General features: G+C 39.8%; 1 protein-coding gene across 2 annotated transcripts in view; it reads right to left on the reverse strand.

The window, feature by feature from the left end:
* Window positions 1-22,220, reverse strand: part of SNAP91 (synaptosome associated protein 91) — a 63,707-nt gene that overhangs the window by 40,564 nt on the left and 923 nt on the right. For both annotated transcript variants that reach the window (XM_066315088.1, XM_066315087.1), the window contains exons 3-5: window positions 3,989-4,131; window positions 2,838-2,913; window positions 882-984 (exon numbers count right to left, since the gene is read on the reverse strand). In XM_066315088.1, coding sequence (XP_066171185.1) covers window positions 882-984; window positions 2,838-2,913; window positions 3,989-4,131 — 322 coding nt within the window. The remainder of the gene's footprint in view (window positions 1-881; window positions 985-2,837; window positions 2,914-3,988; window positions 4,132-22,220) is intronic.

A 22,220-nucleotide genomic window follows, 5' to 3' on the forward strand; every position in this document is an offset into this window, starting at 1 on the left:
TTAACTTTATTTAACATCAAGTGTTCAAGAGCAAATTTGTGTAGTGTCCACTAATGGAATGACATCCAGCTACACAGCAAAGCTGTCCTGGTAGACCCTACACTTTCTGTCTGAGAAGCTGGAGAGAACGGTCTGGTAATGAAGCCTGCATTAACAGGTCAGTATCCCAAGCTGCAGAACACACCAGAACTGCCAGAAGGATCCTGTATGCAACTCATGATTAGCAGAAGCATCTTTAGCATGCACTCAATTAAGCTGCACCTTCAGTGGGTGTTAAGCCACTTGCTGTGCCAACCGTGCTTCAAGAGAGCATCTAGAGCCCTTAAAGTTCCAGTTAGAGGAGTCAGAGACCAGAAAAATGTTCTCATAAATACCAACACACTACTCTGGGCTGGACCAACTTTTTTTAACACTGTTCTTATGAGAAATAAAACCAGCAGTTTACAACCTTATTCTGTTCTGTTTGCTCTGTTGCCCGCTAAGAACTTCAGGCATTCACTTCAGACTTTATTTGTAATCAGCTGTCTTTCTTAGGGAAAGTGTCTGGAGAGTAAGGAAACATCATAAACATAGTTTCAGATTGTTTCCTTCTCCAAATCCTTAACACAGTTTCACTGCAGCAAAATTTAATTAGGGTAAGATTTAAACCTAGCACTAAAATCTCCCAGTTTCACAATGCACCTTACTTTGGTCTTACTACCCAGTCTTTCCTCGCCTCGTTGCGCAATTTTTAACCGATTACAAGTAGTTTAAAAATCAGGTAGCTACACAAAGCATATAACAACAAAGTCACTGAGAAACTAAAACTAAGTGTAATGCCACAAATAAGATTTTCATGAGCCAGACAGCCTTATTAATTTCCATAGCTAAACTTTGCTTACCCTTTCTTCACTCTTGCAAAGTCAAATGCCATTTGTCTGTAGGAAAATGCTTTTTCATTCAAGTATCTACTATAACGCCTTATAAAGGTAGACATGTCATAACCTGCAAAAAACAGTTTCACATTTTAATATAATTTCCATGGTTGTTTGGAAGTTCTTTAGTAAACAATAACATAGAGCCAACAGACCCCAAGATTACGTGATTTCTGTAACACTATGCAACTTCACATACAGAACATGCATCACAAGACATCTTTCAGCTTTGGAAGAAACATCAGTAGTGGTACACCAAAACAATCTACCACTGCCCTCTGTTTCCAACAGATTCATTCAATGCATCAGTGACATGGTTCGGAGGGAAACCTGTTGGAGGCCCCTACATAGTTACGGGGTAACATTACTTGATGGCCAAAAAGTCCCCCCTCTATAAACAAATACCATTTTAACAAATTGGAAATATATCAACTTAACAAAAAAGTTAAAATAGTAATTTAACAAAAAGTTTTTACTGAACTGGTAATGAACTGGTACATGACTTCCAGGACAAAGTTCAAGTTCAACTTTAACACTCCTGATGTTCTATGTATGTTAGCCACTTTTACTCTTACATGGACCTTCAAAATTCCCCTGACTTGGTTTACCAGAACAAAGAAATCATTATGGCATCCACAGAGATTACTGCCTTCCTTGGACTGTTACACCAGAAATACTCAAGGCACATAATACTGTACAAGGTGCCTCAAACTGAAGTGACTTTTAAGCCTATGACATCTGAGCAGTTAACATTACAGCCTACCCTCCAAAGTTTTTTCCTCTAAGCCACAGAAATGTGTGCAGAAGGCAACTAATCTTCCTCTTCAATTCAGGTTCTTTTTTGCTGCCTTTCTAAAAATCCACACCTCTCAATTTAGGCAATGATTATATTTTTCCTTAAAATCTCTCATCATTAAGTATCCCTGCCAACTCAAGCACAACACTACCAAATCTGATGCCCCCAGTTCTGATTATCTATGATACACTGTGAATTATCTATGAAATGGCATTTTAAGTTTAAAGAAAATAGTGAAGAAAACAAATGCATGCATTTAACAGAACTGTTGCCAAACACCAGTGTCTTTGAGCATATATATATATGTACATTTATCATGTTTAGCTTAGATGAACATACTCTTAGTATTTGTTTAGCTTTGCTCCTTCTGTTACCACATCTAAAAGATACTGAAGTTTTTTTGGTGTCACATGTCTTCATCAAGATATAAAATAATGTAGCATTGCTTTGAATTTGCCCATCACTGTAACATGTCTGCATACAATTTACAAACATTCTCTGACAGCTGAAGAATTATATTTTCCCTCTTTTCTGGTAGTGCTACCATGAAACAAGCTTTTCCTTTTTTAATTGAGGGCACAGGAAAATTGACTAATGAGTCCAGAGGGAAAAGTAGAAAGGCAGGCATTGTAAGATTCAGAGAGAACAAATCCTTAATTTCTGCCTTGACCTTTCTAAATTCATTACTCAAATCAAAACCAACCAGTTCTTTTGCTGCCAACAGCCCTACCATAAAGAACTTACAGATAATGCCTAAAAAGTACAGTGTCCCCAAGCAACTGAATCACTATTTAAGACTGTGTAAAACCCAAAAAACTAAATGGAAAGTTATCCATTTCAACTTTTAACACCCATAAGAGTTAAGAGGATAGCTGACCCAGCCCAGATTTCAACCAGCACTTAAAGGATTTGTAGTTTCACCTTTTCAGTAAAAATACTGCAGAAGATGAGAAATATTTTTCTGAAGTTGTTCAGCAGTTCACTTGTGCTCCTGTATTTATTTAGTACTTATAAAAAGGCTTCAGTAGCACATTTTTATATTATTTATATATTAGGAATGAAGGAGCAAATTAACAACAGTATCTTATTTCAAATCTTGTTAAGATTGTAGACATAAGTAGGCTTACCATGAGATCCACTTTTGTCCAGAAAATTGCTGAGATTAAACAATGTGTTTCTAGATGCCAGGTACTGAATAAATCTCTGCAACACAAAGTAATTTTTCTTATCACAGGCTGTATCTGAAGGCCTTGTACCTTCTAGAAGCAAGATTACCAGTCTACTTTCAGCATACAACATGAAACCACTGATTTTTGTCCTAGCCCACAATACCTTGTCCAAAACATTTTGTCGATTCAGAGTAACTACTTTTAGTCAGAATATCTAGTAAATATTTTACTGTATATATAAAAAATTGATTATGTGCAAAACACAAAATATATTATGAAAGGAGCAATAAAAATGTTTAATTCTCAGTGATTTGAGGGAGCTCAAGATTTATCTGCTTACAAAGCACATATCCAGGCTATTCTCAATCCAGCAGCCCTCAGTTTCAGCCAGGCTGAGGGCTTGTTTTAATAACAAGCAAAGCCCCTCATCAAATACAGGGACTAGCAGCCTGAAACAGTTAGAGAAATCAGATGAGAACATTGACCAAAACTTGGACAGGAAAAATAGGAGTAAGAATTTATACTGTGAGAAGTTCATTGCATGAAAACACTTTATATACAGCCAGGGAGGAACTGCTTCACAGTCATACTGAAGTTGTTTCACAGTCATTCTGAAGTTCTTTAAATGTGCTGTCTCTTTTTATGCAGGCATGCATGTCTATACAGGTCAATAAAAAGCAAGGATAAGGACAACGATCTAAAAGGCTATCAAGTTAAATTTACAGCTCTAGGAAGATTTTAACACTCATGCAGAGAAGGCAACTATTTAGATCGCAGTATACATGTGCCAGAACATCAACTTTGACCTTAGTCAAAAAATCCCAGGTAAGTGTTCAATCCTGTGTAGCTGTTTTCAGATTCAGTGCCTAAATTGTCAGCATCCTGGCACAGCCTGCACTTTGGTCTTATGTTATGGTTTTATAAATGGAGAGACAGATAAACAGTCCAACTCTGTAATTAACAGGAAGTTTTCTCTTCATCAAGAATCATTCTTGCCCTTTGATCTCAGGTCCTCTCTGGTTCAGACAAGATGCCTCTGTGCTACTAACACTTCTGGCTTGGAGTGTGTTCAGTGCCAACGTGGCCTTGAGAGAGCTGTTGACACTTACCTCATTGCCATGGACCATTAGATGATGTGTGGTGACTAAGGCTTTGAATACGACCACCCAGCTACTATTTGTTGCTCGCTCAAAAAGCGTATCAGCCATCTGAGGGATATTCACGTTTGTTTCATTAGTTGCTTGGATCAAGTCTGAAGGAGAGAGAAAAGGAAGGTGTTAGGTGCTACAAGTATGATAAAAAGTTTGCAGCATGGCCAAGTCCTCAGACCATCAGGCTGCAGGCCATGGTTGTGACAAACAGGGAGTTCAGGGCTTACATTCCACGTTGGAAGAAAAGAAACAAAACAAAACAAAAACAACAAAAACAACAAACTCAAACTGAGATTGTATCGGTACATGCTGACAGCAACAGTGGTATAACTCTTTCATCAAACAGTAATAGCTTTCCAACAATTCTGCCCCAAGTATGACCAAACATTTCTCCATCTTCATGCCAGATGAAGTTAGGGTGCATAACATCACACGACTTTACTGCTAGCAGGTTTTTAAGTCAATTGTTGCAGTCCATTACCTTCGAGTTAGAGAAACAAGTACTATTGAATCCTTCACTTACAGGTAACATGCCAAGCACACTGAACCCAGTCATGTCAACAAAAAGACATCAGAGGCATCACCAGAAACAGATACCCTGCCATCCCAGAGGTTGTTATAATCAGCCAGCTCTACCACATCTCCTAGAGTTTCTACAGACTCAGAAAGCAGGAGAGTGTATTCAGGCATGCATTAAGACCTCTTCAACAGCGAGAAAGAAACAAGGAATGACATTAGGCTATACTGAAGCAACTGCCCCTTACATAGAAGAAGTAAGTCATTAGACTATCTCAGGGAAAAATGATAACATATAGCTGGGTGTCCTGTACATTAAGAATATGCAAACTTGCACAGAAGAGTGCATGAAATTAAGGTAAGCAGCTAAATCATAAGCAGTAGGGCAGCAAGCTTTCCACTATCCTCTACATCTCACAGGATGTGTGATTTGCTACATCCCCTGTTATCTACGTACTCCTGTTAGGCAGCCAGCAATTACCTTCTGCAAGCTATTATCTATTCTTGAGACACAGCTGGAAACTGCATACTGCAACTGCATGCCCAAAACCTGGGTGAAGCCAGACACAGCCCTAGCAAGACTCAAGGAAATGACTTCATGCAACACAAAGAGTACAAAACGCACATCTAATTGTAGGACTGAGGCTTAAAATTTGAGGATCTAAGTAGAAAAATTTAAAAGTTTAACTACTAGACTAAGCATTATTTGAAATTAAAATACTCATCTCTTACTTTCCCTCAGAGGAATCATTGTTAATGTTTTTTTCCCCACCTCCAGACTAGAATTTTTCCTCCAACTACTCAAGTCATTCAGTGACGACAGATATTCTACTCAAAAAGCAGACAGGATATTTTGTGACTGATCCTTGCACACTTAAACCTTGCAAGTCTACAGGAGTTCAATTCACTCGGGCAGTAGGGTAACCACTTGGCAGACTTCCTTTCCCTCCCCTACATAATCCCAAGCAATGGAGAGCATTAATGTTGCTAAGAGTGGAAAGTCAAGGCTCAGCATTAAACTGCTGATTCTGCCTTTGCAGGACTGGAAAAGTCCAGAGGACAAATCTGTCTAAACAGATCAATGAGTCACATCAGTGACTAAGACACACCTGGTGTGTACAGAAACCCTCACTGCTGTACCAGAAGCATTCAAAAGTTCAGGTTCTGTCTGGTTGGTTGTTTGGTTGGGGTCATTTTTTAATTCCTGGCATGTAACCTTTATGGGTTTTTTTACCTTCTATTACAAAGACTTATTTTATTTGAGATCCCAGAAATCTCTAGCTCAGAGTCACAAGCTTGGGAAAACCACAGTCCTTACTTGCATACGAAATTGTCTATTGTGTGGGCATAAAAGCTCAAGTTGTCCTCAGTTTCAGGCCAGGGGAATGATTTTCTGGGATGATACAGGAGACAAAAATTATGTGATCCATTTGCCAAGTTTGAATTGAGAATTTATGTTGTCATGGCATTTTGTTGTCTTGGTTATGGATGCTGAGCTTGAAGTTTTTTGCAGAACACCTTTGGAAATGTGTTTACTTCTATAACCTCAGTAATACTAGCCCTGAAAGAGGCAGTTCTGCAGACAAACTATTATAGTAGCAAAGCCATGCTATTGAATGACAGCAGTTCAAGATCACAGAGCTCCAAGAATTCTCCTTGATCTTGTGGTACAAACAGTCCAATGATCTTTCATTCTGTACTGCTGATTAATGCATTACAGAACACAGTGGTTTGTAAAAGCCTAGAAGCAAGTCACAAGTGGCTTACTCACTGTGTACCCTGTTCAGATTTTACTGCAGGTGACAGCATTTGTCTTATTAATAAAAGGAAATACATCAAATTTGTAAGCTTTCAGTGTTGGGCTTCAGTATGTAGATTTCTGTGAAAAAGGGACACTATAAATTGTGTATTTCATCAGTGCACTTTAGATAATGAAACCTCAGAAAAGTCCATCCACAGAAATGCAATGGAGGCAATAAGGCACTGCTATATGATGCCACAGCACTGCTTCTGAAGTCAGTCATTTCTGTCTCCCCTCCAAACTGCTGGAGGGTACAGCATCTCAGTCTGCAGCTCTGAATGTCTTAGGACATGAGTAATTATAGTGTGCAAAATAGAGAAGCATGATTAAAATTAAGTCTACTACTTTCAGTGCACAGAAAAGAATTAAACCATGCATGAAGATGTCACTTGTCATCTGAGGCCAGAAAAAGGAGATTGGGGGTGGGGGGATAATTCTTGCAGAGCTGTTTCCCATTTAGTCACATCACAAAGATAAAGTATTCAAATTTCTTGGGTTTCTTTTCCAGTACCACAGAGTCATAGCTTAACCAGCAACCACCAGCATCTGGAATGAAGCACCAGCACAGCTAACTTTAGGAAACTGAGCAGCAGAGTTTGGTGGCTAGGCTAAATTTTAAAATAGGAGTCAGAAAAACTACTTTTACTTTAATGTGGTAAGGAAAAAACAGATACAAGGAAAAAGAAATCATTTACAAGAAAAAAAAATCTATAAACAATATTTTCAAAATGTACAAATTCAAACATTTTCTGGGTGGACAAGAGACAATAAAGCTTAGTCTTCCAAGGAAGTCACAGGTACATTTGTTTATACAAATTAGGTAATATTAAGAAGTAACCGATGACGAACAACCCAACAGAAACCATATGAAGCAATCTTGCAAAGTTGACTCCATTTGGGGCACACACAAGTAGGGCAAACAAGGATTAAAGGTACCTTCCTGAAGAAGTTTCTGCTACTGCAGACATCCAGTACACTGACAGCCAATCCTCAAACCCAGACACTGAGCTCAAATACAAATTACAAGCACAGTCAGAAATCAGAACTGTACTGCAACAGAAGGAATGCTTTTACCACACATCTCACAGAAGTGAAGTAGTTGGAGAATGAAGACTTATATATACTTTGAATCCATTTGTTTACTATGGGACTAAATCACAATTGCCAAATCACAATATGTGATTTTTCCTACTTCCTCTCTTCACATTTTCAGTTGCTATTTTAACTTCTTCAATTAAAGATACCTTTTAAAATTATAATTTTACTTCAATATACTTTTTCTAGTTAAGCTTTGAGATGAAAAATCAATACAATAGAAGAAATAAAGGGTTATAAATTCTCTGACACTGTAACTTAAATCTAAACAACAGTCTTTAAGCTCTTGGACTTCACCCAGACTTAAGACAACTGCAACTTAATCATACTCTAGGTTTATTTCTCTTCCCTAATTAACACCTCCATTAATAAAAAGATAAACCTGCTAAAGACAGAAAGAATGGTAGAGGGTTTACTGAGGCAGACTGAAGTATGCTGAGAGACCTTGGCTCTCTCTTCATGACATTTTGAAGAGCACACTAAAAGGTGGAACTGTCAGCTTTAGTGTTTGTTAAGCTCATAAGGTAAAAAAAGGGGAACAGTAAGAACGTTTCAAATGTTTCAGAATATCAGACTCTTTCAGTCTGATTAAAAACTAGTTTCTAGTTCTTCTTTTTTCTTAATAAGAGAGATTATGCAATACTTTAAAGAATCTGTTAGTCCTTTACCTTTCCAGATGGTATTCTGGATCTGGGCAGGGTTTTTCTCCTGTTTTGTTTTTGGCTCCCCTGCCCCACTCCCCCCACCCCGCCCTTAAATTTTTTAATAAGAAGACCTGGGATTTCCCAGTGCATGATTAATTATTCACAAAATTATTCACAATTTACATTTCAGTATGCAGAGAAACAGCAGCAGGGCACAAGACCTCTCTGTTCAGAGGAATATCAGAGCCAACTTAAGAGCAGCTGTCATTCCAGACTGAATTAACACACAAGCTGCCTCAGCATCTGAGCTGTGTCATACATTCAGCTCCTAAACTCTGGCAAATCTCTCCAGCAGTAACCCACTTACAGACCTTCCTCACTATTACTCCAGTGTTACAATAGTCTTCAGGAGTATTTTTCTCACTTATAAATATTTAAATAATGCCTTGAAGCTATTGAAAAGGAAATGAAGACTTGTTCCAAATCCAGGCTAGTCAAGAACAAAAAGAAGCAGCTCAGAGTAAGAGTTTACAAACCTAAGCCAAACAAGTTAAATAGGCAAGCAAGAGTGGAGTCCCTCCCCTGCAAGGCAGAACTGTATTAGGAAGCAAAGTGCATTGTGCTAACCAATGCAAGAGCTGAAGTTCCCCATCTACAGAAACCTGAACGTAAAACAACATTGGAAAGCAGAACAAAGGTACCAGTTTATGCTTCTACAACAGTTGCTTGTAAGAATATCAGATAATTTGTATTGTTGGCTTTGACTATCAGGCAATTCCTTGGAAAAGTGTTTGGAATTTCTGAGGAGTTTCTGAGGTCATAATTTATCACTTATTCTTTTCACTTCCAGCTTGCCCTGTTCACACCAACACACATTTTGATCTGCCTTGTGACAGCCACCTCAACAGCAGTGCATGCTGTCTCCTCCTTCTTCCCCCAAAGTCCTCCTCAAGAGTTGCTGTATCTCACCTTGATGCCAGCAAGCCTGCCCTTTATCAAAGCCCAGCATCTTTCAGATATTGCCTTGGAACTTCCATGCTAACTCAACAAACCTAATCTTCCACTGAGCATGTGCTCTCCAGGTACCTCAGATTCCAAATAAAGCAACTATAGCTCTCAGAGGGGCTACCTCCTCTCTCCAACCTGACTTCAAATATCTCCTCCTCCCAAAATAAATCTCAGACTCTTGTGAGGACAAATATGTGCTGCAGATCCTGAAGTTTGAGAGGTCTCACAATCAGTCTTTGAACCACACAACAGCACCCCACACCAAGACAAGCTTTTATACACAATTTCTTCCTCTCTGCCTACTCAGATACATTGTACTACCCGAAGTATTAAGTGTTTTGCAGAACCCATCAATCACATGAAGGGTCTGCAGAGAGACAGGGTAAATGACTGAGTACCAGCAAATTTCTCTTGAAGCATCCTCCAATTTCTCAACCTGAGAGTTTAATTAGCCTTAGAATCTTATTATCTCACTACTCCTTTTTAAACACAACAGTGTACCACCTCCTATATTACCAATTCTCTCTTTTGAAACAAAGTGAAAAATCTACTGCCCATACACACTGCCAGTTTTTATTCCAACATACTTCCATAGGGTTTGCACCCCTCCCTTAACCAACATATCAGGACAAGATATTTGGCTTTAAGTCATCTGCAAAAATCACCCCAGCTCAGTGTTACCTCAGTTATGCTGCACTTGTGTTATGCTTCACTTAATTATTTATATGTATGGCTTTACCTCCTGAGAGGTTCAGGTTCAGCTCTCTTGGAAACAGGAAATAAAAGCCAACCATCAAATGGTCTTCTACTGAGTCTAGAAGGGTGCAACTACAGCATCTGTCTTCCCATCATGGGGGGAAAGTCCAATCACACTCTGTTAAAAAAAATCATCCTGCTTTAAGCAATTCCTTCAAGTTTCATGAACTATGAATATTTTTTTACATTGAAGGAAAGTTCCCAGAAATTAAAGCTCCACTGCCTCTGGGGGAGAACAGTGTGTGTGCTACCTTTAATGTTTACATTGCAGTTCTCTCCAGGAGAATAGTAGAACTGACAGGCAACATTCAGGACAGCTGCAGAAGCTCAGCATTAAGGATCAGTCATTGAGGTTTTAAGCACAGTCTTTAAGACTGAAAATTAATTAGCAATTAATATATTTTATGAACAAAGTCTCAGACCTTGCTGACACTTGCGATCCAACCAATTAGAAAAATAAGTTTCATTTTTGCTCAGGAATTTCATATCTGGAATAACAGAAGATAGGCTAGACAACTTTTATAGTACAAACATACTATGGAAAGCACCTTTTTAGCCTCACACATATGAAGCCAGAACACCAAACAAAGGGGAAAGGCCCCATGGTCTAAGAATTCTGCCTTTCCTCCCCACTACAGCTACCACAGCTTTTTTAATCATCTGCAATATAGGAAAAGTGATAGTTATCAAACATGGAATCTTCTCCCTGTCGAAAGTTGGGGGAAGCTCTGTCTTGAACCTCATTTGTACAGAATTCACTCACTTTGAATACCAAAGAATCTGTCTCAGGCAAACTAGAGGAAAGATGAGAAATCACAGCTTTAATGATCTTTTCCTCTCACCCACAGGACTTACTCCCAACCCTCTTTCCATACAAATCCTGATCCACAACTAGCTCAACAGAAACATACCTTTTTCTGCTCAAATATAAGAATTAAGCATTTCTGCTTAAGTTGATATGAAACACCAAGTAATTCTGGAGCTGAATGTGCCACTTCTCCTTTTTATTGATTTACTGGAAGAACTGAGCCACAAATCATTATTTCAGTGCCATTTTGCATAACTCTTAAGAGTTTAAGATAAGTAAAATTCCATTTGCATTTGGTGGACACCAACCAATGGGTATAAGGTCAAAATATAACAGCAGTTGTCTTGGAGAAATGCTATTTCCCATCCTATTGTAATATGGAATCTTAAATGCCAAACTCTAGGGGAAGAAGAGATGTGGAAAAAACCCTGCTAACATTAAAAACAGCTCTTGACCAATAACTTTGCATGAAAAGGAACTTTTATCCTGCATGGCAAATCTCAGACCTCATTCTACAAGACATTTCCTTCAGCACTTCAAACCTGGAAGCCTTAACCAAAATACACATTAATTTAGAGATGCAACCACCAGCCAATCTTCTGCCAAGCCTTCAAAGAATTTATTCAATTTCCTCTAAGGGAATTGTTCTCTCTATCCATGCAAGCATTAAAGTGACAGTTCTCTTGCATCTCAGCTCTTGCTGCAAACAACAGAGTAATTTTAAAGGCATGATAGAGTTTCAAGATTATTGCTTAGAAGGTTAACAGTCAATAAAACCTGCTTAAATTACTACAGTCAATTGCCTGTTGACATTAGGCACATGCACAACCCAATGCTAGGATTCCAGCTGTGGCCTATGATTATCCTTCCATGAAAGTGACTAACCCCTAACATTACCTGCTGGTTGTATCAATTCATAACTCTTATCACTTGGGTGCTCGCCGGACTATCAGTAACAGGATCAACTGCAGCTTTTAGGCAGAGAGTACAGCTGCACTAGAAACACAAGGATTTCATACTTGCTGCAACAGCACTGGGCCAGTTACTTTAATCTCTGCACTACAGCATTTTCTAATCCTAATCAGCCTTTACATGCTGGGCTGATTTTACACTCCAAACACGTCTGGCACAAAGTGGTAAGCACCTAAGACATGGTACCTGAGCTCTTTCAGCTGCCAGTTTGAGAAGAATTCTACACCCCCAAATTATTTACTTTCCTCAGAAAACTATTTGTTTTTAATGAACTTGTAGAAATGAAACTATCACTAGACTATCAACTCTGCCCAGAACAGCAATTTGTAATCCACTAAAAAGCTGAACTAGACTGAAAATATATTGCAAGAAGCCTGATATTCCAGCTTCAATACTTAGCTGTTGTATTTTGGGAATACATTAACAAAACAAAAAAAAAATTGGGTGGGGATGAGACAACGTGAAAGCTACTTCAGTGACATGGTAATTAGCTACAGCCTTTGTGTTGGAAAGATATCAGCTGAGTAGGCAGCCTCAGAAGCTGACACATCTGACTCAATATCCAGACCATGGTCTATGCTTTTGCTGTTCCTTCAGTGAGATTATTCCCAGAGTCCAGTTTTTTCACCAGTGGATGCCACATAATGACACAGCCCAAAATTTTTAACTAGGACTGAAATGCCCACAGCCATGCAGGCAGCCCGGCTGAAAACATGAACACGTAGAAAAAAGAAACCAAGTGTAATGCAAACCTCTGCACAAGCCAGTGAAACAGTATGACCTCCTGGAAGCACACTGAAGCAGCTCCAACCAAGCAGCAAGTACTTTCTAATGTGGCTGCTATCATTTCAATCCATTGTCTTGCATCTGTGTTACTACCATAAAGCAGAAGAGTTCATAAAACCAGATGTCTGCCTCATATGTGGATGTTGTGCCTTAAAACAGTCTTTTAAACAAAATGACTGATATCCTTCACAGTTAGACACAGCTTTACTCTTTCCTTGCAAAGAAAAACAAAACCAAAAAAAGGGTAAAATATGAAACTGTGCAATTCCTTTATGTCCATTCCCTTGTACTACAACAGTTAAACAATAATACTTTTCTTCTGCCCCACAGAAAGGTGAGTTTAAGCCTCAAAAATCTTGAAAAAACTGAAGTTTACTTCCTATAGACTTGACTTTTCAACATGAGCTGGCAGCCTTTCACATACTGCAGATTTCTTGATGTGACAAAAACCCCAAGATATTAAATTCGACAGAACATCCACCTGAAAGACCGAAGATGCAGTAAGGACTACTAACATTTAAAAGAACATGACAGTGCTAAGTTGCTATCAACAGTCTGAAGTCACCAATGCCTCTGGATGATGCATTTGCCACTGGCAGTAGAAGTCTCCTATCAAGGTACTGATGAGTAGTACTGATGAGTTAGTAACTTGGAATCCATCACACAGGCTCACATCCAGGCAGCAAAGCTTTGTGCAGAGCCAGATCTCTAGACTGGAACACCCAGAATTTAACTCTTGATATGGAGCATGATACTTGAATGGCAGTTTCTCATAATATTGTCTAAGCAATTTCCAGCTCTTTGATGAACAAGAAGCAGCTCTTTGAACTCACCTATGACAAACATAGCAGACCTTGCCTGTTAACACTCCTGCCATTCACCAACAACAAAGCAATCTGAAGTTTAAATCAACTTAGCAAAACCAGAAAAACTCTCATGTAGAGTCTTTCATAGTCATTTCAAAGAATGAAAGACCACATCAGAAAGTTGCAGGTAAGGCTCATACATGAAAATACCACTTGCCAGCAACAAAGCATCACTCATAATAAAATGTACATGTTTTCCAAACACTGGCACACTAAATATGTTGAGTTGCTTCTGGCTTATTGTCCCTTAGCAGAATGCACATTCTCCTAGAAATACATTTAGATGAAGCTATAAAACTTAGATTAGGAGCTACAAGCACAATAAACATACCCTGGATTCTAGAGTCACATAACAGGATCCAAGTCTCCATCTGAAAATGTTGGATTTGAAAACTCCAGGGCTGCTAAAGGACTGATGCAACAATAAGTTAAAGTTTTCATGTATATGGGACCTATATGTAATGAGAAACAGCAGACTGCAGAGGCAGGAAACAGGCCAGCTGGCTTGCCCTTTTCATACAAGTCCTACACTCCCTGAAGCAAGAAGTGAAAGGAGTCCTGTGAAAAGCAGTTTGAACTCCCACTGAAGTGCATCTAGGTCAACTCTTCAATTAGGTTAAAGATGTGCCCCCTCCTAGTGCCGTCCTGCACTGTGGCAGATCACCCATCCTGCCTTACACTGAGGACCTTCCTCTAAACTTGTAAACTTGCATACATTTAAACAATGTGGATGACAAGGCAGCATGTTTTATTCATGCTTCAAGCAGTCATGTCTTTCTCTCACTTCTGTGGAGGACCATATTAGAACATTCTGTAAAGTATCAGTTTAAGATGCATAACAGAACTCTGCCAGAGGCCCCAGGACCCTGCCAGGCTCTGCAGGCTAACCCCTGACCATCTGCTATGGAAGCACCCGCTGCCAACATGTCATCTGCACCCGTGCCAAGACAAGAGTCAGTCTGAAGAGATGCACCCCACTGTCAGCAGTCAAGCCACAGCCTTGTATCACTTCTTAGCACAGAAAAGTTTGAGATACTTTCTTGAAAAGACATGTCCTTTGGTCCTTTGGTAGAATGGTAGAACAATCTTAGCTCAAGCGGACACCAAACTCTCCAATCTACCCTTACCACTGGTTTGCATCTCAGCCATAACTTAGTCACCTAAACACTTAACAACAATCAGCAAAGAACACTGTTTTCTTTTTCATTCCTTCTCTGAGTCAGTAAAGCAACCTTGTCAAAGCACATGGCTCAACTGTCTTGTCAGAACTCTGTGGCCCAATTGCAACACAGGAGTTCCTGCCAGTTTGCTTTTTACCTGTGGTAATTTTGGTAATTTTTACAACCAAAAGGAGTTGATTGCCACGAGTCAGACCCAAGTTGCAGACATGTCCTGTCAGCAACCTGCAACTCTCAGTACACATGAGAGGTGGGCTTTGGTGGTCTTCAAGCATGATCGTGTCTATCTACTCACAAAAACCGCTTTACAAAAAACATAACACATTTGAGTTTTATCTATAGCTAGAAAAAACAGACTGTAGGAAAGGCAGCTGACTGACATGCTGTCTCTGTTCAGATGGCCAGAGTAAAAATTGCATAAAAGACACAGCATTAGCATAACATCAGGACCTTTTACCATCCAATCCCTTTCATTAAACTAAGTTAAGATACAGATATAATCTACAACAAAGCATGAGATCACATTATGCCACGCAGCAAAGAAAAACAGAAAAGTATTTAGATTTGGCTGGTCCAGAAGTCAGTGTTAGTATTGTGCACTGTCATTTCCTGTGCCTACAACTAAGCCATGAGCCTCAGATACCCAGTGAATGCCCCATTTGCCAGCAGCCTAGAAAATACTGTTCTAGTATTCCACCTACATTCATTTCAAGGCTGATGTCCAAGATCACTTGTGATGCTAGTGGAGATGGATAGTAGTGTATATTCCCTCTCTCAGTGACTACAGCTCTCAACTGCTTTAGCAAATGTGTTTCACAACCTAAAGAGAATTTATGACCATCAACAAAACATATTTTGTATTGATTTTGAGTATTTTTAGCCAGCTCTGAAGTAAACATGATCAAAATACCAAGATTAAAAGCATTATGAATTGTTTTAAGGGTCTAGCATAAGGTTTGCAAGACTTCAGAAAAAGCAGACCTCACCACACTCTGCAAAGTGACAAGCTGGCCTCTGCCAAGTATTCCAGCTGCCTTCCAGCAACAGCCAACACCTGGTTTATTCAGGTTAATTTAAGCCACCAGCTCTCATGCAAGCAAAATTTTGGACAGAAGGAAAATCAAGCAGCCATGCTGAATCTGATGGGGCATGATACTCTAGTATCAGCTTACCAGTGAGACTTCACACTGCAATCCTGCTGATACTGCTGACTCAGAGGAGCAAAAGTACTGCTGCAAACCCTGCACTACAGATCACTGCCTGCAAGGCTACCAGGAAGGCTTCTTCTATCTTTTCATTTAGTCTGAATTCAGGGCTCAGTCCTGTGCCAGATGACCCATCCTCTTCTTTGTATGTCTTGCAATGAAATTCAGACCCTGATTTCCTGGCTTGCTTTACCCCTTGCTTTTTTGTTTTCATTGTATTTGAAACCCCTCTCTCCAAACCAGCCAGAATACCACTCTGCATTGAAGCTCGGAGATAGGAGGTTTATCAATCATTGGTGAGACTCCTGTATTTACCTGAGGCACACAACAGATCTCGTGCATTTCCACCTTCACCTGCATCCTGATCTGTGCTCCAAAAAAGGAACAGGGCATGGTAACTTAAGGATACTGTTTGGTACTGACTGGACTCACCTTTAGGCTACAGTAAGGCTAAGGGAAGAGATATAATGTTGTCACTCCACCCCAGATTTCCCCCCATCCTCAGAAACGCTGGAGCCAGCTCCTTCAGCAATGATGTATGTCCACAGCTGACTGAGGAAGTTTATCCCTTTGTCTTCTTCAGTGGCAGCAAGTGAACTCGATGCACATGGCCAGGTTTTGGTAGCACTGGGAAATGCTGCAGCTGTGACTTCTGAAAACAGGGGTGTCTTCCAGAGATCAAAGAGGGTATCTGCTCCAGCACCATGGAGTGCATCCTGCTCCATCTCTAACCTTGGTGTTCTCTCTGCCATTTCTTTTTCCTGCTTCCTCTGTCTGTCCAGTATTTTCTGCTTTTTCTTAAGTTTGTTTTCCTTGAGGTGCCATAGATTTGGTGGATGGGCTCAGCTGTGTATTGCAGCAGATCCACCGTGGAGCTGGCTGTGTCTGGCACAGAGCATGTCCTGGTCTCTTCTCACAGAGGCCAGCCCTGCAGCCTTGTCATGGACACCCAGAACAGTGGGAAAGTAAGCAGGGCAGGAAGAGCAAAGTAGTCTCAAGAATCTTGAGCAGCAGTAGAAAAATCCTAAAAGCAATGTGCCTCTACTACACTACCATTTCTCCGTAAATGGGAGCTCCGAGAGCAGGAAATTCTCCTCTTTGGATACCAATTTCTCGGTCCAGCAAGAAGCAGAGAAAATGAGTAACCTTCAAAATGCTTTATGCCCTTCAAAGTTACACTGCCATCTACTTTTAAGTGCTTCAGAGGACCCTTCACATGACAGAGACACAGAAGCATGGACTGACCACACCTACAGAGCATTTTCTTGCAGATTTCATAGAATTCCTCACTAGTGTGACAGGCCCGTGTAAGGCATGCACAGAAGATAAAGGGCTTAAGGGTTAGGCTGAAAAATCAGAGATACAGGTGAAATCAAAACACAGAAAATCAATCAAACCTGCACATTTTTGTTGTCATTTAGAAGATGTTCAATTGCTGCCGAGATTTAAGGAAGCAACACTATGAACTATTATGAAACATACTTAGCTACTAAACAGAAGCGACTAAAACCATGCTCTGGTCACTGTCATCCTGACCATCTCATAAATAGCTACTCAATTATCAAGGTCTACAACGGAAGTCAGTACAACAGAAAGACCTGATTTGTCCCAGAACTTGTCATCCATGACCTTGACAAAGCATGTTTAACAGAAGGATCTTGCTTACTCTTGAAAAAGACTAAGAATACTCAGGACTAGTCAATCTTCACCAAGTTACACTGCTTACATGAAAAAAGTTTAATATTACAGTGTCTAGTCATTTTCCTGTTCCCTCATCTTCCCTCTTCCTTTCCTAAGGCATTGCACCATAAGACAACTTACACACAGAACAGCTGAAATGCACAGGATCAAGTGATCCTGCCCATATTTCAACATTTGGATCTTTACATGAATTCAAACTTCTACCCTGATTCAAACACATTTTGAAGAATTGGTCATGTCTTCAGCCTGATTAGAAGGGCAGCCTTCTCTTGGTACTACAAATGCATTAAAAACAGTGTGGGACTGAGGGGGAATTAAAAGTTAAATACTCAAGAACAACGAATGTAAAAAGCGTTCCTATTACCTCCCCTCAACCCTGACAGACATTTATTTCTACTCCTATTCAGAGACCTGCATGTCTCCAAATGAAGTGTGTCCTCAATATCCTTTTGGGAAAGGACATGGCAGATGCCCACAGAAACAGTCATTCAACATAAAAACTGATGATGAGCCCTTACACACAATAAATGTGCTAATCCAGCATCCAATAAAGAATTAAAGAAAATAACTGCTTGCTTGGGTATTTTTCTTTTCAGGTGTGAAAGCAATTCATTGGCATGACAGAGGAGTTCACACTATAAAATCCACACCAGCTATGACAACAAAAACCAAAACACAGAATTCCAGGTGATCTTTAGTGGTGACATTTAAACAAAGTCAATTCTCTCACACACAGAAACTGCAACAAATTACTGCAATACAAGATACAGTGAGACATAAAAGCAGTTTCATCAGTAAAGTGTGAAGGATTAAGCCCAGTGTGTACAGGGACTCTGTTCTTGGCAATTTTCTTGAAGTTACTCCCACAGCTGTAGAGACTGTAGAGTGTCACCTGGACTGCAGAGCAATGCAGTACATCTGCACTACTCCTGCTAGGAAAGGGCCACAAGTGCCAACAGTCTTGGAACACTCCCCAGATCACTTCAACAGCAAACAACTTCTGAAATATACACATCCTAGTTAACCCTATCCTTTAACCCACTCAGTCAATAGACACTGAAGTCTAGGGACTCAAGGTAGCTCCACTGAGCCCCAACTTTTCCCAAAAAACAGAGACAGACATATTCCTCAGGAGTAAGACAAAGGTTTCTAAGACTAACCTGTGGGACTCAGCAGAGTCATCTTTACTAAGCCTAGGCAAAAAAGTTTAACTCATTGCTTTTGGTCAAAGAGCACTTCTATTTCAACATTAAAGATCACAGTGATTCAAACTCGTCAGGTCAACACCAGAGACTGCAGAAGAAAGGTAGAACACTGCAAGAAAGAAGTGTCTGTACAAGCAAAATACTGACACCAGCCCTGCAGTTCAGTTAACCACTGTTAATTAAACTATAAACTTCTTTTTAGACCCTCTGCTTGCCAGGTACATACAAAATTAGTCTTGGGATGAAAATAAGTTACAGGAGATACACAGGTCATCTCCACAGCCACAGAAAATCAAATTCTGATATTCATCTGCTTTGTTTTGACTTTTCACAAACATCTCCCAGCTCTTGAGCAGGCTTCTGGGAAGGTCCCTCTACCTTATGAGAATTATTTTGAAGAAGTAAGGAGACACGTGGTCTTTTCAGAATACACACTGCAGAACTTCCTCCTGCTGCAAAGCAAGTCACTCAGCAAAATAAGTCAAGGAAAATCCCAGCCATTTCTATCGTTTTCAGAAACAGGAACTTATTACAACCACCTGCAGATGCAACAACCTCACTAGTTTTCAATTCTCTTCCCTAAATGAAAGCTTGAAGGTCTGTTTCTGAGTGAGATCCTATAAAAAGAGCTAAGTAGAGAGCTACCTACTTTTCCCTCATCTATGATGTGTTTTCACATTTCTAAGTCATGTTATTTCCCTTCTCCAAAAGCATCTCCTGTTGATACCATCAGAGCCATTCCCATTTGAGGCTGGAAGCAGCCTTTTACTTGGCCCACACAACTAAAGCCTTGGTGAAGCCTTAACACATCTTTCAGAACAATTCTAATAATCAAACTCCTATGCTGTGCACAAGTATTGTCTTCCCACTTGAATTATCAGTTTATATATCCTTAATGTAGCCCATATGCATCATTCACCCAACTCTGCAATGGCCCTTCCCACTGCATCAAAATAAAGTTGCTAATTCCCCATTTCTTCACAGGAATAATAATTTAGCTAACAAACATTGGTTAGCTGAGGGATAGGAATCCATATCATTGTGGTGAGTTTTAGACAACTTTTAGATGACAACAGTTTCCTAAGCCCAAAATGGTCAGAGCTCAGCTGTCCCAAACCATCAAAGCATCCTAGATTTACATTCCTTCTCCCACCACAGGGACTTGAGAAGCTCATTTAATGCCGTCTGGCACTACTTGCAGCAGTTGTTGAAAATTCACTAGTAGGAGATCTGGAGTTCCAGAAAATGGTAAAGGCTGTTAAAGAGCATAAGATAGCAACCAAATGATACTTCAGTACTCCTTCACATGACCAGCCTGTCCAGCACCAAGAGCCCATGCCAAAAGACAACAGCATCTATATTACAGTCTGTATTTGAAAGCTGTAGCAAGTCTAGAAAACCACACAAAAGTAAACACTTAGCAGCTTTTCTGCACTGAAGACACTAATTCTGTTCTTTTCTCCCTCACACACTACCTTTCACCTTGTCACCTATGATGTCCCTATAGCCCTCTGGAACTGTTCTCTTCTGCAGAAAACATACGAAAACAGGCATCATTGTATCCTATCCTTACAGGACTACTTAACCCATATTAAATAGTTGATCTCTCAATTTAATTTACAAAGGCCAGGTGTTAAGTAAGGCAGTGGAAGAGAGGTTGTGTGACTTGACACCTGGCCACTAAGATACTAAATAAAATTTTGGAGTTCCCTAAGGACACAGAACTCCAACGTCAATACCAGAATTACAGCTCTTCATAAGGCATCACTTCAACCATCACTGTCTGGAACCTGAATTTTTAATTGTCTAAATCCTTTATACCTTTGACATAAAACTCATTTTAAGGCACTGGAAAGTTTTACCTTTCATTCTTCATATCGTCAAATGCTACTTATCCAACCTGAAATGCACCTAGCCAATTAAACTCTGAACTGTTATTTACAGCTTGTAAAATAGGAAAAAAAAAAAAAAGAGGAAGCATATGTCTTCCAAGGAGATTATAACTTCTTTTACTCTTTTATGACATGCAGGTAGGTAAGAAATTCTGTGGAATTCAACTGACTTCTGTCTCCAATATACCCACTTTCTTGAGTAGTAATATTATATTCAATACTCAAACACAAATCCTTTACAGTCCTTACTATACCACTGGTAGATTACTTCTACCTCACTTTAATCCAGCCTATTCATGATAGTACTTTTTATTTTTATATGTATATACACACAGCAACACAGAGACACATAGACACAGCATGCTTTCAAACACATGAGCTATGCTTTTTTTAAGCTAAAGCTTCTAGTAACAGATACAGTCTGTATAGGACAGTCCAGACATACAGCCTACAGATTAAAAAGTGTTGACGGCTACCAAACAACAACATAAAGATACATCAATTACCAAGATGATTTTTTTAAATACACAAGAAAACATGACAGAATGCATGATATCAGGACCAATTATCTACTTAAACAACAGTTTAGACTCTGGTAAGTCTTCAATCAATGCTGCTTAGAGCAGCATTTCTTGGACATATATGCAGGAGCATCTAAATATACTGAAAAACGCGCCTACTGTTTGTCACTTGGAGAAAAAGCTACGAAGTCATTAGAAGTGAAACCTGGAATTATTTTCCAGAAGTAATGCTACCTCCTTTTAACAAATACTGCATCATCAGAACTGTAGTCACAAACACCTGCACCAGCATTACTTAGTAATGGCCAGCAGCCAAGAGACAGCCTGGTATAAAACCTGCTGATCTTTACTTGAATGTACTTCTTACCAGATCCAAAAAAACCATGGGAAACCCACTTTGTTTTAGATATTAACACCTGCTGTTGATCTGCAAAGTTCAGTGCTGGACAAAGATACTACTGGCAAACAAGGCCAACTAACATCACACAACCAAATCCTTTTACCATTCTACTACTTGGTGTCTCCATGCAGGGGCTGACGGTTGAAATGAAATTGTCAAGATGAAACATGACCAGCTCATTGTTTTCCAATAAATGTTTTGCCTCAACCTTGTTTCATGCCTTAACTAACTAATCTCAGTCCAAAATACATCAAAAATCTGAGATAAAGCCAACAGCCATCTTTAATAAAACGTGATGCAAACTACCAGACAGCTCACAAAGTTGCTGTCAGATATTTGGGATCTCAGCATCAGCCCTTGAAACTCTCCAAAGGTTGCTCCAATCTACACACAGTGTTATCCCAGTGCCTTGCCATCTAAGCAGACCATCATCTGAACATCTTCAGAAATGGAGATGCAGTGCTGTTGAGATGGCCCCACTTGTACCGGTGCTTGGCCAGTACCTGGGAATATCATTTATGTATATCACATCCTAGCTTAATCCTGACCCAAGCAGGCAATGACAAGTGTGTCCATTTTGCCCTGTGATTCTCTCCCCTCTCCCCAAGCCCCTGCTCCATAAGGCGCTCCTTCCACTGTCTTCCTGGATAAAAGGCAAGAGGTCATGGCGAAAAAAATGGCCGAAAGAGCAGTATTATGCAATAAGAGAAGAAATGCAATAATAACTCATCCTCTCCTGGAGATTTCCCATCACCCTCACGCTTTGCAAGCTGGATTAGAGCAAGCGTGACAGGCAGCCGGCTCAAAGGCCCACTAAAGTGCCCCGCGGGCAGGCT

This window comes from Sylvia atricapilla, chromosome 3, assembly GCF_009819655.1.
Source record: "Sylvia atricapilla isolate bSylAtr1 chromosome 3, bSylAtr1.pri, whole genome shotgun sequence".
NCBI classification, from domain to species: domain Eukaryota; kingdom Metazoa; phylum Chordata; class Aves; order Passeriformes; family Sylviidae; genus Sylvia; species Sylvia atricapilla.